This window comes from Lissotriton helveticus, chromosome 3_1 (genome assembly GCF_964261635.1).
Source record: "Lissotriton helveticus chromosome 3_1, aLisHel1.1, whole genome shotgun sequence".
In the NCBI taxonomy this organism is placed as follows: Eukaryota; Metazoa; Chordata; class Amphibia; order Caudata; family Salamandridae; genus Lissotriton; species Lissotriton helveticus.
In genome coordinates, this window is record NC_136061.1 from 409,695,992 (window position 1) to 409,711,866 (window position 15,875).

The 15,875-nt window shown below is 42.9% G+C and overlaps 1 protein-coding gene across 2 annotated transcripts in view; it reads left to right on the forward strand.

Moving 5' to 3' along the window:
• The window catches only part of STRADB (STE20 related adaptor beta), a 181,768-nt gene extending 166,292 nt beyond the window's left edge, over positions 1 to 15,476 (forward strand). The window contains exons 11-12 of one of the 2 annotated variants that reach the window (XM_078680220.1): positions 1,632 to 1,674; positions 12,016 to 15,476. In XM_078680220.1, coding sequence (XP_078536346.1) covers positions 1,632 to 1,674; positions 12,016 to 12,153 — 181 coding nt within the window. In that variant the 3' untranslated portion in view covers positions 12,154 to 15,476. The remainder of the gene's footprint in view (positions 1 to 1,631; positions 1,675 to 12,015) is intronic. The other variant, XM_078680221.1, reaches the window with a different exon arrangement.
• Positions 15,477 to 15,875: the final 399 nt, after the last annotated feature.

Genomic DNA, 15,875 nt, shown 5'->3' on the forward strand with positions numbered 1-15,875 from the left:
TGCTCAACCACATATAGGTAATACCACCTGCACTCGCACTCCTCCGTTCATGACCTCAAGGCGTGGAGCCCTCCCTTCCTACACTGCCATTCTCCCATGTTATAGTTTCTAAAGAGCTACAGCTACATTGGACATGGTTACTGCATATCATCCTTAAGTTCAAAGCACACAGAACAGTCACCAGCCAATTAACAGAACCCCCCTCTCTTATGAAAAACCCAGCTCCATGGAGCGAAGCTATTCGTAATTTAAACATTACTGCATTTCATCTAATCATCAGCCAACATTTCTTGACACAATGCTGACAAGTCTGTTTTACATGTTATCGTCACCTTCTGTCCTCATCTACTTCCTAATGTCATTCTTTGGCGCTAACTCTCTCAACCATACTCAAAATCAACACATTATTTAAATTGAAAAGGCTGTTGCCACAGCCATTTGATGGCTATAGGATGTTTTCATTTTCTCTTTTCTGTGCTCCGGTGTGCACCCAGTTACGCCTAAATAGCGTACAAGTCTATACAGCTCATTATTGTTTGTGTAAGTAAGACAGTAGTGTACAAAGCTGTCCTGTTACCTGCAACATGTTTTAACAATGGGCAGCAGCAGCACAGGTAGTCCCTGAAGGTTAATGCATTATAATGTAGTGATGGATATGGTACTTACGTCACAGAATCTTTGAGCAATAAGGTAAACTTGTGCAGGAAGATAAATTACCACTTCACTAGTATACCTATTGGCAGTTTAAATAGACGCTGCTTCAGAACAACCATGGGCCAGAGTTGGTTTCTGGCATCTTTTTATACCTTACGTGGTGTTGCCTGAGTCTTCACCTTGCTGTGATTTTCTGTATATATTCTACACTTCTATTGGAATGGTAGTTAGCTCAGACTTTATGGTAGCCTCTTTACATGTTCCATATACACAGGTCAACTCTGGTCACAACTGACTGTTTCCATCCTCTGTTGGTCTACTTGAAAGTCTCCTGCAGCTGTTACTTTGTTCTCAAAGACACAAGGCAATGAAACGGTACGAGATAGTCTCTTCCTATTGCTGTGAAGAAACTCGGTCTCTATTCTTCGTCCATGATTTAAATGTGCCATGGTCCTCTCTCTAAAGGCAAAGGAATCCAAATTTCTAGACGCTGACAGAGATTTCGTTCTATCCATGACCCTCAATCCTATTCTAAACAATGAAGATTCCAGATTTCGCTCATTGACTACGATGGCACGCACAAGGTTATCATCTTATATGATATGCAGATCAAGCCTTTTAAAGTTTTTAAGGATAATAAGTTGGCAAAATATCTCTGTAGATAGATGGCATTTTGAAGGGATCAGTGCACATGCCACCTTTTAAGTTTCGAAAAGGTTGAATCCTAAATGGATTAAATAAGTACAGTTCAATGTTGTTATAATACAACTTGTAGCTTACAGCACCATTATAAGCTGAAAAAGTATTATCAATAGTGTTTGCACGATAGGATTTACTGGCATTACATACACAAGATACTTTAGGAGAGCTGTTTGCAGGTTTGAATGTCATGCATGGTTAGAAATCTATCCTAAGGCTATGCTTCTTTTACTATGGATATGTTTTTTTTTAATTCTATACACTGCTTTCTTTTACAGGCCTTCAGCGAGCTGTTTGCTGAACCATGCCTTCTTTAAACAGGTACGCTTTTAGGTGGCATTACCTATTTTTACATGGCCAAAAGTTTGACACATCTAGTGTGAGTTCAGTGCGTTATAGTTAGATTGCTTTAAGAGTCAACTATTTGTACGCTGTAAATTCAAATGCTTTAAAAGTGCCATGATCAAGTGAAATCTTCTTTTAAATATTACAGTCTCTCGTTGGTATAGTGACAAGTAGTCTATTGGAATGCACTGACTTGCTACATGCATTGAGCTGTTACAGTAGTTAATTGAGTTAATGCTTCCACTGCAAAGATGTTTCTGTCCTTCAGGGTAGGCACGAGCTAACAACCTTTGCGGAACTCTGAAGTTTTGGGTGATTTTAAAGTCTGTTCATACCAACATACATTTTCTTAGTTCAGCCAAAGGATCATGTGGGCGGCAAGGCAGAGAGCATTTTTGTAAACAAATGTTAAGTCCTTCTGGAGTGGTTATCTACTAGCAGGGCACCACAGTGATTTCGTTTAGATGCTGACTTTTTAGACCTTTTAAGGGAAGGGCAGGCCTTGGCAGTGGTGTATTTTATTAAGCTGTGTGTGTACATTAGGTATTATAATGATTTTCCATTGCTCTCCAGGCTTAGGGGGAAGTGGGACAAAAACCTAGGGCTATGGAGAACTAGCTACGGGAAGACGAAATCCAGCACCCTAGAGAAGTCACTATCAAACCAGCTCAAAATATTGCTCAGATCTTATTTACGAGAGTTTAAATGGTAAGGTTTGGAAGGATAGAAAAGGATTATGGCCCACATGCATCAACTGTGCCATTTGCGATTCCTTATTAGCGAAAAATAAGGATTCGCTAATAAGGAATAGCAAAAGGCTATGCATTAAGAAATCGCTAAAAAAAATTGCGATTTCTTAATATTCCTTAATTGCGACTCGCAAATTGCGAGTCGCAAATATGGAATACCTCCCCATTCATTCCTATGGGCCTAGAGGCCCATAGGAATGAATGGGAAGACATTCTCAATTTGCGAATCGCAATTAGCGAATCGCAAATTGAGAATGCAATTTCAAGGGTGCAGGGGTGTCCAAAGGACACCCTGTTGAACCCCTGAAATTGATCTGTGCACATATGTAGCGCACTCACATGCCCTTAGGGCATGTGTGTGCGCAACATGAAACTTTGAAAAATGCACAAAAGTGCATTTTTCAAAGTTTTTGCAAATTACCATGAAGTTGAACTTCATGGTAATTTGCTACTCCTATTAGCGAAATCGCTAATTTTTTTACTTTTGATGCATTGCATTTAAGGAATCTCAATTTGGGATTCCTTAAATTGCGATTTTTGCATTTGGGATGATGCATCCCAAATGCAAAAATAACGGTTGCAAAGGGGCAGATTCTGAGAATCTGCCCGTTTGCGACCGGTTTTTAGCATGATGCATGTGGCTGTTAGTCTGAGAGGATGCTGTGAAGGATTGTTTTACCACATAATTTGTACTTCCCCCAAATAATAGAGGTTCTGGGCAGGAGTGTACAAATAAATAGCGAATATCGCATTGGATGCAAACCCCAGATTCTACATTGTAGGAATGTAGGTGGAAGATACTGCTCCCGGGGACACGCAAATATTTTGTAACGTGGGTCTAGTGGGGGCAAGGAGAGATAGTGCAGGACAGTGGGGCAGTAGAGACACTCCAACTGTATCAGACTGTCAGATCAATGTGCATTGGTGCATGCTGGCCAAAAAGGAGATACACGAAAGTAAAGGGTGCAGTGAAAAGTATAACAATTATGGGGAAGTTGGGGTAAATATTGCAGCATTGAGTGACCTTATAAAGTGTGAGTTACCTGCTCATCATTCCTCCCTTTTACATGTTTCTCTTCCTCCAGTTGCTCCCTTAGTTATCAACCCTCCCTTGTTCTCTTTGTTTAAGATAAGCATGACAGCAGCCGACAGATGAACATTGTTTTAATTCCTAAGTTGTGCTGTATATCTTATCAAATATGTTACTCAAATGGAACTGTATACGCTTATGCTAAATAATGTAAAATTGATGAAACTACTTACAAATATTCTGCCATAGACAACATCTTTAGCGCTAAAAGACAAATGACTTCAGACCACCATGAGATATTGTCCTGCCTGACCAGGCTCAGGCAGGGCAGTATCAAATTCTGGACAGCTTTAATCTTTGACCCACAGTTCACTATTGACGGGGAGGCATAGGTTTAGAGAGTGTTTGATTCTCTCAGCAGGCAGGCATTAGAAGATTGACATGTCTTATAGAACTGTGATAAGCATTGCTTCAAGAACCCTGTTTGCTTCCTGGAAAGGGAAAGACGTTTCATCAGCCCTGACTAAAGAAACACGCGGCAGCTCTAAATCAGTGCTAGATATTCTGTCTTGAAGTGGTTGCTTTTTTTCAACCCATCTATTCAATACATTTACCAATATTTGCAACAAAGTTACTTCAAAGAACTTGAAAGTTTTAAAATCCAACCCTACTGAGGCCACAAAATGAATTTCACGTTGTAGAATCCTCTTATGATTTACCATCTTTATTTTAAGTTTGAGGACCCTTTCTCTATACCCTTTAAGGTCGGAGCTCTTGTCCCATCTTGTACATCATTCTAACACCCCGTCCCCTCAAAGGGCTCACAAAAGTGACACAAAAGACAGATATACAAAAGCACTAATATACACACACCTTCTGTCTTCCTTGTACCCTAAAGATCACACTCGCTGTAAGACACACCAGTAGGGAAAGGGACATTACACTTCAAAGACTTAAAAACATGTTTGTAAAAGGAAATGGTTGGCTTTATTGCACCCCTTTGTCTACATTAAATTTGTGGCCTCCCGGGGGTTGGATTTCAAACTCCTCTAGGGTGTTCGCTTTATTGTAGAAACTGTGGTTTTATTTTAGTTCATATATGGGTTGAAAAAAGCCTGTACATGAAGTCAGAGTATCTGGTTCTGATGTAGTGCATGCTGGTTTTTCGTTGATCTGGGTGTACAAAGTTTGTTTCTTTTCCGGAGGCAAACGGGGTTCTTAAAGCAGTAGTTAATACTGTTCTATGAGGCATGTCAATTTTCCAGTGACATAGTCAGATGGAAATGTCTCTGTGAAGTGTAGTAGAGTAGCGGCGCCTGGAAAAAGTGTGTCGATCGGACAGTAGATCACACATCCACTTGGGACAGTTCTTATAGCCACCTTTATCCAGCTGCCTCATGCCGTTCCATTTAGCAATAGGAATCAGCATAAAGCAAAACGTTTCGTGGGATCTTTGATGAAAGTGAAGTTGAATTATGTAAATTCCCCTCTATCTTGACAGCTGGCATTACAGATATTTTACCTTCAGGTGGTTCACAGTTTGCCTATAAGTTTGATTCTGGGACTTGGGAAATATGATTCCATGTCTCTTGATTTACGTGGGCTCCTCGGGCTATCGCTAGACAAATAAGTTGTCTCCATCCTGTTTTATTTCACTTGAAAGCTCCACGACAAAACTTTCCTTTTGCTGACCTGAATCAACTTCAGCTTATCCAAATACAGTCACCAGGCTTATTTGGAACTCGAAAGAAGCAGCATGGCTCACTGCTTTAAGATTACTCCATAAGTACTCCATTGGCTTCCCAATCCCTAGCCGGATCATTGTACAGAAAGCTTTTCATCATTTCCAGACTTTATTTCTCTTAGATTCAGGTGGCACAACCCCATGTGGGGACGCCCACTTCCTTCTGGAGGTCCAGAGAGTTGGAAATATCTCCTTTGGTGACCATGCCTTCTCAAGGGTGGCTGCCTGAGCATGAAATTCTCTCTTTTTCCTTATGATCTGAACAGTCTCTCCTTTGTTGTAGGAAAATATTGAACACACCTGCTTGTTCATGCCAGAATACGGCATCGGATGGAGCTGAGAGTGTCTAGTGGCAAGCTGCAAATCAAAGTTCAAAGAGAGGAAAGACCACAGATTCAGGGTTAAGGCCTAGAAGTTGTCGAACATCCTCCCAGTTTTCATTTCATCATTTGGCATCTTAGCATTCTGTATGAGGAAGTGACATCAGAGAAGGCATAAATTCCTAAACTTTCTCTCTAGTGGTCAGTGCATTATTTCACATTTAGATTTAACTCAATTTCTGTCCCTATGTTCTTCCATTTATGTTTGGTATGCGCCATAGAAATAGAAAAAAAAAACATAAAAGTCTCTCTGAGCCAGAGGTCGATGTACCATGTCCTAGCTCTTGGGGATGCATACATTTTCTGTGCCCTACTGGCTTTTCAGAGGAACCTGCTTTTGATTAATTCTCTTTATACCCATATGTGCAATCTTTTTGTGGTAGATAAAAGATCGAAGAATTAAGTCAGTTTCTGAATCCTCACAAGTTGGGAATCGTAAAAAGGCAAAGGATACAGAAGGTGAGCAGTCACAAGAAAAAGTTCCCCTAAGTTTTCTAAAAGTGACTGGTACACCATCCTCCCATAGAACAATGAGTGCTAAGCGACTTGCGGATTGAGCCTCTAGATTGGGCCTTTGCGATGTCTGGCACACCTGGCACCTTAGAACACTACAAGATGCACATATATACGCCGCGCACCATACCCACTCCCGAATAGACCTCGTTTTTTATGCCGGCACTGGACTGTAGGACCATTGCCGAAGGTCCAGATCCTCGCATGTGACGTCTCAGACCACTCCCCGCTCTTCCTACGACTTGGGGGCTCCACAGGAGCCCTACACTCTATATGGAGGCTAAACGCCTGTTTCCTCCAACAGCAAGAATACAAGTGGGGATTGAGGGAGAAGTGAAACACTACTGCCACACTAACAAGGGCACTGTCCAACAGCGTGGAACACTATGGGAGGTAGGGAAAGCCACGATACGGGTATATGCCTAGGGGTTCTTCAAACAGAGGCGGCAAGACCAGGATCACCATCTCTCCCAGCTTGAGGCCAAGGCCCTTCGCCTAGAGATGGTGACAGCCGCAACAGGTGGAGAGGCAGAGTTCCGGCAGCTCCAACTAATTTCTGAAGAGATCAAAGCCATCTCCCTCGAATCTGCTAAATTGATATGGCGAACCTTGGTGGCCCGGGTCTATGGGTGGGGGAACAAGAATGGTAAGCTGCTTCATTGGCTCGTTGCCCGTCCCCTGGCCAACCGGATAGTTCTGGAAATCCAGGACCTGCAAGGGCAAATTTTCCACTCCCCTGCTGAAATCATGCAGACTTCGCGAACTACTATGCAGCGCTTTACTCAGCAGATTCCTCACACACGCCTGTCACCAGCTCCCTCTTCCTACAGGGTGTCCCTCTCCCGCAACTCTGAGTGGGAGACTTTGAGGCCCTGGACGAACCCATAATGGTTGAGAAAATTGGTGAAGCAATCTCTTCACTTGCGACTGGTAAGATCTCTGGCCCAGATGGTCTCCCCGCTGAATATTTTGCGGTGTTTCGGGAAATCTTAATCCCGCAACTCCACTCCTTGTTTGAGGAAGTTATGGAGTGTGGCACCTTCCCCTGCTTCACAGATACTGCCACAATCGTAGTCGTACCCAAAACAGACCCCCCCTCCGCCTCCTGTTCCAATTACCGCTCCATCTCTCTGATCAATACTGAGATCAAAATTCATGCAACAATCCTTGCTACCTCAGTGCAACGATTGATTCACACCCTTATACACCCAGACCAATGTGACTTCATGCCACAACGTGCCACGAGGCACTGTCTGAGGCGTCTCCACGTGGCCCTTGTGCACTGACAACTTCTCCCCCCATACTTAGCGCAGGTCCTCCTCGACTTCGAGAAGGCCTTTGATACGGTGACTGGAACTACTTGGGGTGTGTAGTGGAAAGGGCAAGCTTTGGCCCCCAGTATCAGAAACTGGTGGGGGTTCTCTACTCTCATACATCTGCCAGGGTCCTCATAAACGGGCACTATGGGAGGCCTTCTCCGTAACTAGGGGAATCTGACCGGGATGCCCGCTCTCCCCTCTCTTATTTGCTCTAGCAATAGAACCTTTGGCTTGTCTTATTCAGACCGACGAGCGGATAGAGGGGTGGCGCTGGCGGGGTCCCACGAGGGCTGGATTGCCCTATATGCAGACAATGTCCTGCTTTTCTTGGCCAACCCAGCCCAATCCGGACTGTGCTGTCTCCAGATTCTCCAATCCTTCGAGAGGGCGGCAGGCCTGTGCCTTTCCCCGGCGTATCTACCCTGGTCCCCCTCCACACCTCCAGGTAGTGTGTGGATTGGCAAACAACAATCCCCCTGAGATGACTCTCATTCAAATATCTTGGTATCTGGGTGGCGCTGCTTCCAGAGCTGACTTGGTCCCTCAACATCACCCCGTTGTTCGAACGCACAAAAGGCGACCTCTGTTGTTGGCAATCCCTTCCCCTCAACCCCCTTGGCAGAATGACCCTCTTCAAAATGATGATTCGGGTGCGTCTCCTGTATGTCCTTCAAAATTTTCCGCTTCATCTCGCCCGCAGTTGGTTCTGGGGACTAGATGGGTGATCACGACCTTCCTCTGGGTTGGCTCGAGACCACGACTGGCCCTCCAGTGTTGTCAGCAGGTCCCATACGATGGGGGCATGGGAGTGACAAATCCCTACCTGTACTGTCTCGCCACCCGTCTCCTGGTGATCCATGACTGGCATAATGGGGGCTGGTCGGATCCGGCTTACAGGCCGGAGCTGAAGCACCTAGAGTTCAATCCGGATCCAGGCCATGCTTTATGGGGCTCCAATTCCTCAGGCCCTGCCAGCAGTCACTCGCACAGCCCTCCTTGCGTGGCTCTTTATGCTGTGACACACCCACTGGGATGCCAAAATTACACTTCAGACACCCCTTTCGTATGGCACCTGAGTGCGGGAGGATGGACACTGGTGGGTTTCCAGCGCAGGGACTTAATAGGAATCACTCAACTGGGGGATGTATGGAGGGGTGAGCACCTGCCTTTGTTCCAAGAACTCCAGCATGCATACTCTATACACTCTAACCAATTTCACAAGTACCTCCAATTTCGACATGCCCTTACCTTCCACTTCCCCATCCGTACAGCAATCCCAGAATTCAGTCCGCAGGAGGCTAAACTCCTTATGGGTACCTACAGAAGGAGGGAATATCACAAATCTACTGATCTCTAATTACCAATACTCTGTCAACAGTAGACTCCCTTAAGGCCCGGTGGGAGAAATGGGTGGGCCCTCTAGATGAGGATGACTGGAGAGATGCATTGATGGCCCCTAGAGAACTCACTGTATCGGCCAGACTCCACCTCATTCAAATTTACTAGCCTCCACTTTGCATACCTCACCTAACGATTGCACAAAGCGGTATTCTCCCCACTCCCATGTGCCCGCGATGTGAGGCGGAGCCATCCGACTTCTATCACATGGTTTGGTCCTGCGTCATCATTTCTGACTACAGGGCTTTGATTGTGGCAGAGCGAAGTGGCGCCCTGGGCTGGTGGGTCCCCCTTAGTCCTCTTGCCCTTCTCCTAGGGTGATGGAGGGGTTGGATGGCTCCTGTGCTGACAGATTGTTCCTGGGGACAGCCTGTATAGTGGCCAAAAGAGACATTGTGACAGCCTGGAAGAGCTTGACATCTCCTTCTCTTGTGAAATGGCATAAAGTAGTGGATTGGTGTGCCACACAGGAAAGAAATGTTTCAGGCCAGAGGCTGCCCGGCCAAACACTAACGCTTATGGGGCAAGTGGCTGGGCTTGATAGGCTGAGATTATGTAGCTCATGGTGGGTAAGCTCCGAGGGGCAATACTGTTTTCTTGTGTGCTGGATGGCCCTCGCAGGGAAAATCATGATAATGTATCATGCTGTCTCTTGTTGTATCACAATTCTGTACCGTTCATTTTGTTGTCATAAAACCAATAAAATTGAGTATCAAAAAAAGGTTTCTAAAAGTGAGCATTTGTTTTGGTTTCCTAAGCTAGGATATTTCTTACTGCCTGCCACTACCATCTTCTCCTGTGCATGTCCCATGCTTCCCTTCTGCATAATGTTATACAGCAGTGTGGCCCTTGCTGGTCCATATTTTGTTCAGATTATCAGGGACCAACCAAGAAGCAGAGCAATATCAGTTAATAGTGGTAAGCCCGGTCTGCACCACCGCACTACATTATGGAGAAGAAAGGTGTGCATCATAAGCATTACAAGATCACAGCTACCCTCTATTGTGCGTACTTTTAGCGCAAACTCAGCTGTAAAATAATGGAGCGCTGTGCAAGAGGGGGGTTTATATAATATAGACCGAAGTTTTCAACTTTAATATACTAAAATGAACTATAAAAACAGATACAGGTCTCTTACTGGGTTCTTGAACAGCCTGGTTATGCAAGAAAAAATTTCTGACAAGTTACAGTTTATTCCCCAAATCATAAATACATTTGCAATAAATGACCATACCAAGGGACTGAGTTTTCAAATAGCATGCACATACCAGTAGATGATTGTTAGAAAGTATGGTGTGCATTTGGTTCTTGTAAATGGTGTCGGATTAGGAGCACTGTATCTGGGTATCCCCTAAAGCAGTGGTTCCCAAATTGTGCACGTGGCTCCTTGGGGAGCCGTCCACCTAGCCAGGGGAGCTGTGCACCAAGCACTTTAATGCATTTAATGTTGAAGGGTCTGTTGGCTTCAGTTAAACTAATTAGAATTAAACGCATGATGTCAATGATGTGCAAGATACATGCCGAAAGCTGTAAACGTAGTGCTCAATTGATAGCATTTCGAGGGAGATGACCTCCATATTTCACTGGATCTCCATGTTCCAACACTCCCAAAGTAAGCGGAAGATGCCTGATTTATTTTGTTAGACTCGTTAATAGTTTCGTTTTTTCCAAATGCGTTTAACGCCAATGCATATTATCAGGAAAGTACAGTTGTCCTGATAATAAACACATCAAGTATTATTAAGTATTGACATTTGTACTTAAAACATAGGTACTTCCAGTACACATTCCTCCCAGTACACACACATTTCCAGACATGCCTGCACTCTCCTTGAGCACAGGGGAGTAAAACACCATATAGGGCATAATGCCAACATTTGGAAGCAAGAAAGAGAGCTGTTTAAAAAAAATCAGGAATTTATTTGGCTTGCATTGATTTGGAAGCAATTTTAGGGAGGAGACAACAAAAATAAAACTGTGGGTAGAAATGGAAGTGCATGCAAATATTCTTCAAGCGCAGAAAGACTTTGGCAGTGGGGCCTACATGCATAGGGGTGCCCTCTAGCACTGTAAGTGAGATAAAAAAGTTTGAGAGGGTACTCTAAAAAAGACGTGGACAAAGAAGTGTAACTAGGAATATTTTATTAGAGGCGATGCCTTAGTAATACAAAACACCCTGCGTATATGATTATAATACCTTCATCACAATTATTTTCAGGGAGAAAAATGCAAGTGCTCATCAGGCCGGGCTCTCATCCCCCTCCCCCCCACCCTCCAAAAAAATTAACGGTGTGGAGCCACGGGAAGTGGCCAATGGGTCAAGGGAGCCGCGGGTCGAAAAGGTTTGGGAACCACTGCTCTACAGCATTGCAAGTGTCTGGCACTACTTGCGAAAGCACGTCAAGGTTGTTCAGTGATGCCTAGGCAGTTTTATCGCATCCAAATTCTTTACCTTTTGGCCTTTTTGGTCCACTCAAGTACCTCCGGACATCTACTAGGTAATACTAGAAGGATTTACCTGTGCGTTTTGCAGGAATGTGTGCAGGGAGAACTGCTGGATGGAAACTTGCTGTTCAGCTTGTAATCTATATTCAGGCCAGAGTTCAAATTTTCCCCACACAGCAGAACGAAGACCCCAGTGAAGTGATGGATGTTTTGTTGGACAGTTCTATGAACATATACATAGCAGCAGGGAATAAATATTTTTTGGTGTAGCGACAGGATGATGGTAAAACCGATTAGTATTAGTAATTTCAAGCATTCATCTATCGAGTGTGTGAGGGCCGATGAAATGATATCATTTTTCTAATTCATTTCTAGGCTTATTCTCAGCCTCAGTAGACATTTTGTGTTTGCGGTCTAAAATGTCCGACTATGTGGGATGTAGGGCAACACATAAAACTATATTTAGAGGGGAGAGGCAGAGCACACAAAGGACCCACTTCACAAGGATTTATTTGTGATTTAGTACTCTTGGCTGTGACTTACTGTTGTATTACTCTTGACTTAGTCATGATGTTAAATAAAATCTTTGTGAAAAGGGCATAAAGAATTTCCAGAAAGAGTAAAACTGTACTGAAGACGGTCTATGTGAAACACTTTCTCGCACATGGATTACAATACAGGCAGTTTGTCTTTTGACCTTGCTTGCTTGAGAGTCCTCATTCTGTTTCCTCTTCCGCAGGTGAAAGAGCAAAATTTGTGTTCATTGCTGCCACAGTTGCCGCACACTCGTCAGCCGGTCCCATCTATGCCTCCCGGAACAGTACGGAAGCAGCAATATTATCTGGCTGTGGGTAAACACGTTGACTGGACCTTTTGAAGTAATTCAACAGACCTTTTCACCTCATCAGCATATGAAACTGAAGAAGCAAAGGACATCTCTGCCATTCATCTTTATATATGTGAAGAACAGACATAGAAAAGAGTCTAGGGGATTGAAGCCACCCAACTACTTTATATTATACATTTTCCAAGCTGTGAGTTAATGATTGCCTTGACGTTCTCCAAAGATGAAGTGCTGCTATAACTGTCGTGGAGAGAAAATTGAGATGGGGCCAAAGAGAAAAACCATAACAGAGGAACCCTGGAACTGGAAATTCGGACCCAATGTGAATCACGTGAAATGGGCTTAAGCATTGGATGTTGGTCAATATACACAACACAATACATTGCTGTTATCCTATGTGTAGAAACCAGTTTTCAGTAGCATCTTCAGGCCCTGGGACACCCGGATATGGCATATTGTACAGTAAAAAAAAGTCCAGACATGTTGACTAACCACTTTAGTTTATAGTCATGTGAAATTGCTGTTGCTTTGAAGTAAATCGTGAAGGATGCATTCTGGAAAAGACATCTGTCAAAGCTTTGTTAGAAAAGATATAACTTACTCAGCCTCTTGAGTATTCACCACTAATAAGCAACCCCGATAATAGCTCGCTGTTCACGAGTAGCAATCTAAAGTTGACTCGGTGATGTATCAGGAATGCATGTGATTATCTTATTCCCTAGCACTAGTAGTGTCATATTAATTTATTATCAGTGTAGTTATTATGAGAGAGTAACTTGATTTGTCATGCACATTATCTGAAATGTGTGAACATGATAGGTAAAGGTTCTGAAAATATAAGCATACAATTCTACGTTTTTAGAATAATGTATTAGTGTAGTACACTCAGCTCTCAGTGAAGTAGGAAGGCTGGGTAGTTGTGTTCATCTGTGCTAGATTCTTTATTTTTTTCACTTCGCTTCCTCTTGTTATCCACCCTAGGTTTTAATTAATTTTTACAGACATATTCACCAAAACCAACAGTAATTAACAAATTTCTTAGTTTTGGAGATAAGCGGGATTTTGTGTTCTTGTCTTTTAGTGTAGACAAGCTAAGAATCCACGAGTGTTTTGTGTGGTGGTGTATTCTAGAAGGTTATATTCGAATTTTGATCTATATTTATCTTCATGGTCTTTATGTACAATGTAGGATTACAGTCCCTATTGTACTAAATTCTATTTTAATGTCCATCCAATCAAGGTCCTTCATTTTATTGTATTGTAAAGTTCAACCTATCACTTCTTTTATTTTACTATCCACCACAAATGTTTCATGTATCAATCCAGATATCCCTATGGTTTGGTATAATTCTTGTAGAGGGAACGTATTATACCAGTACTTTGTTTAGTAGTGTTTTAGATCAGCACCCAGTTATGTTCCTCAGTGGTAGGCAGAATACCAGTTGCCTCACATATCAAACTGATTTGTTGTATGGCCAAAATTTGTATTCACAGTTGGCAGCACCTTAAAACACATATGTCTGCCCACAGAGTGACACTGAGTCTTAATACACACATTATACGTCTGACAGGAAAATTTGTCATTTGAATTTTACCAGTGCTTTTCTATGTCCTTGAAAATTCTAAACAGGATGAAATATTGGCCGATCCTGCCATTTTGTGGTGCTTCTTGAAGACCTTCTGCAAGCCTGCTGCCATCATGAATACTAGTTTGGAACCTGTGCTGAATTTCAGTATTCATACCCTCTTGGAAATCAGATCCACTCCAGATTCCATTGCAGGGTTTACTTATCAACCACTAATGCAAAAATGGTACTTGTATGCCTTACCTTACTATGAGAGCAGGAGAGGAGACTTCTGGTGAATCTTATTATAGGTAGGACTCTGTCTTCCCTATTTCAGCATGCCAAGGGGCATCACTTATTCTCGTGCCTGTTGGTTACAACCTGCTCTTGATCCCTGTATTCTGGGTATTGATTTCTGAAGCCCTTTTCTTAATTCCTTGTCTTGTTTTTCTCCTTGTCTGATTGCTGTCTTGTCTGTCACATGTTCGTGTTATTCTTTCCATCTGGTTTTCGGTTCTACTCAAAATTCGGTCTACGGCCTGTTGCAGTCCATATCCATTTACAGTTACCTCTGTTACCTTTGGCTTGGTCTCCGTTCCAATCAGGTAAGGCTAGGACTTCCGTTGCTGCGCCCAGTTCTTTGGAGTCGTACCTGTCTCAGTGTTGTTTTCATCCTTAGTCCACATAGCACGGAGTAAAACAGTCTCTAAGTCTCTATACAGAAGGCCTTACTATGACTTCACTGTATGAGCAATCTGCTGGAGTCAGTCCAAAGAGCTTTTCCTAAGCTACCAAGAGACCTAGTCTTCATATACCAGTACACCCTTGCTTTTTTCTTGTCTCTCTCCTTTCCTGTCCTGTGCTGTTTACTGGCCTCAGTTATACTTGCAGTAGCCTGGTTTTACCGTGATTGTCCCCTTGCGAAGTGTTACCTCTGGAATCACTTGGCCCTGCCTTCCCTCCCTGACAAATAATGGGCACTTACTGAAAAGCAACTTGTAATCTACTTCATCGTCTTTTGTGATTGATTAAATATAGACCAGTGTAATGGGCTTTGCAGTAAGAAGCTTACTATGGCTGGAGCCCAGTATAAAAGTTTGGCAACAAAGAAATGGTAAAACTGGGTTCTGGCACATCTTTTGCTTCTATTTATAATTCTTGTCAAGCTACAGTTAGTTATGCTTTCTCCATGGTCAGCTCCGGGTGGCTGTGATTTTGATGAGAATAGTGTCAGCACACTCTTGGTTTCAAAATATATTTGAGAAGCATCTTTCCAGGAGTCTCTTCAAGTGGCGTGTTCTTGTAATGCCACTTTTGTACCTCTGTTATGGTACATGCTGATCTGTGGTATAGAGCGCTCTGTGTAGGTCATGCCAGGCCATTTGGTCAGAATCAAACAGCTACATTCCTTTTTGCCAGGATTCTTCAGAACATTATCTAAGACGTACAATGGAGGATTTGGATAGCTTCAGTGTAAGAATTACAGGCTTAAAGTCCTGACATGAGTGCTCTTTGAGGTCAAGAAAAACCTGCTGCAAGGCTATCAGCTGGTTCTATTTGCATTTGGAGTCCCTCATTTGAGGCCAGTCACATCAGGGGAAATTTGCATTCCCGCAGCTTTTGTGTGCACCTTTATGTATTTTTGTGTAATTAATGTTATACCTTTTAATTGTAAATTTATATAAAGCGCCCACACACCTAAGAGTAGTGGTGCTCTTAATGACAGTTAACCAAAATAAAAATGGATTCTGGTCTGTTACATTTAAAAAGGACAATAAATATTTATGTATATATTGGGATTCTGTTTCATGAATTCACAATGAAAAATGAGAATATCCAATAGGGATAGCTTGCATCTCACTTGTTTTTATTATTTCTGGAACACAAAAATTGCAAAATAAATCATCAATAGGTATTAACTTATAGGAGAGGGAAGTGGGTATAGCAGCACAGTATGTAATAACTCAGCAGAACAACCATGTTTTAACAATTTTCCATAACAAACATTGGGAAATACGTACCTGAATGTATTGCGGCAGGGCATTCCATAGCATGGGGATCTGTATGGTAGATCTTCAGCATCCTCTAGATTTTAATTAGTAGATGGGTTGATTCAGCAGATTCAGTCTGTGTGAATAAAGTTCTACTGTTGCAACCCCTTATGGATGAGATAGTCTGGGGGCAACTCTG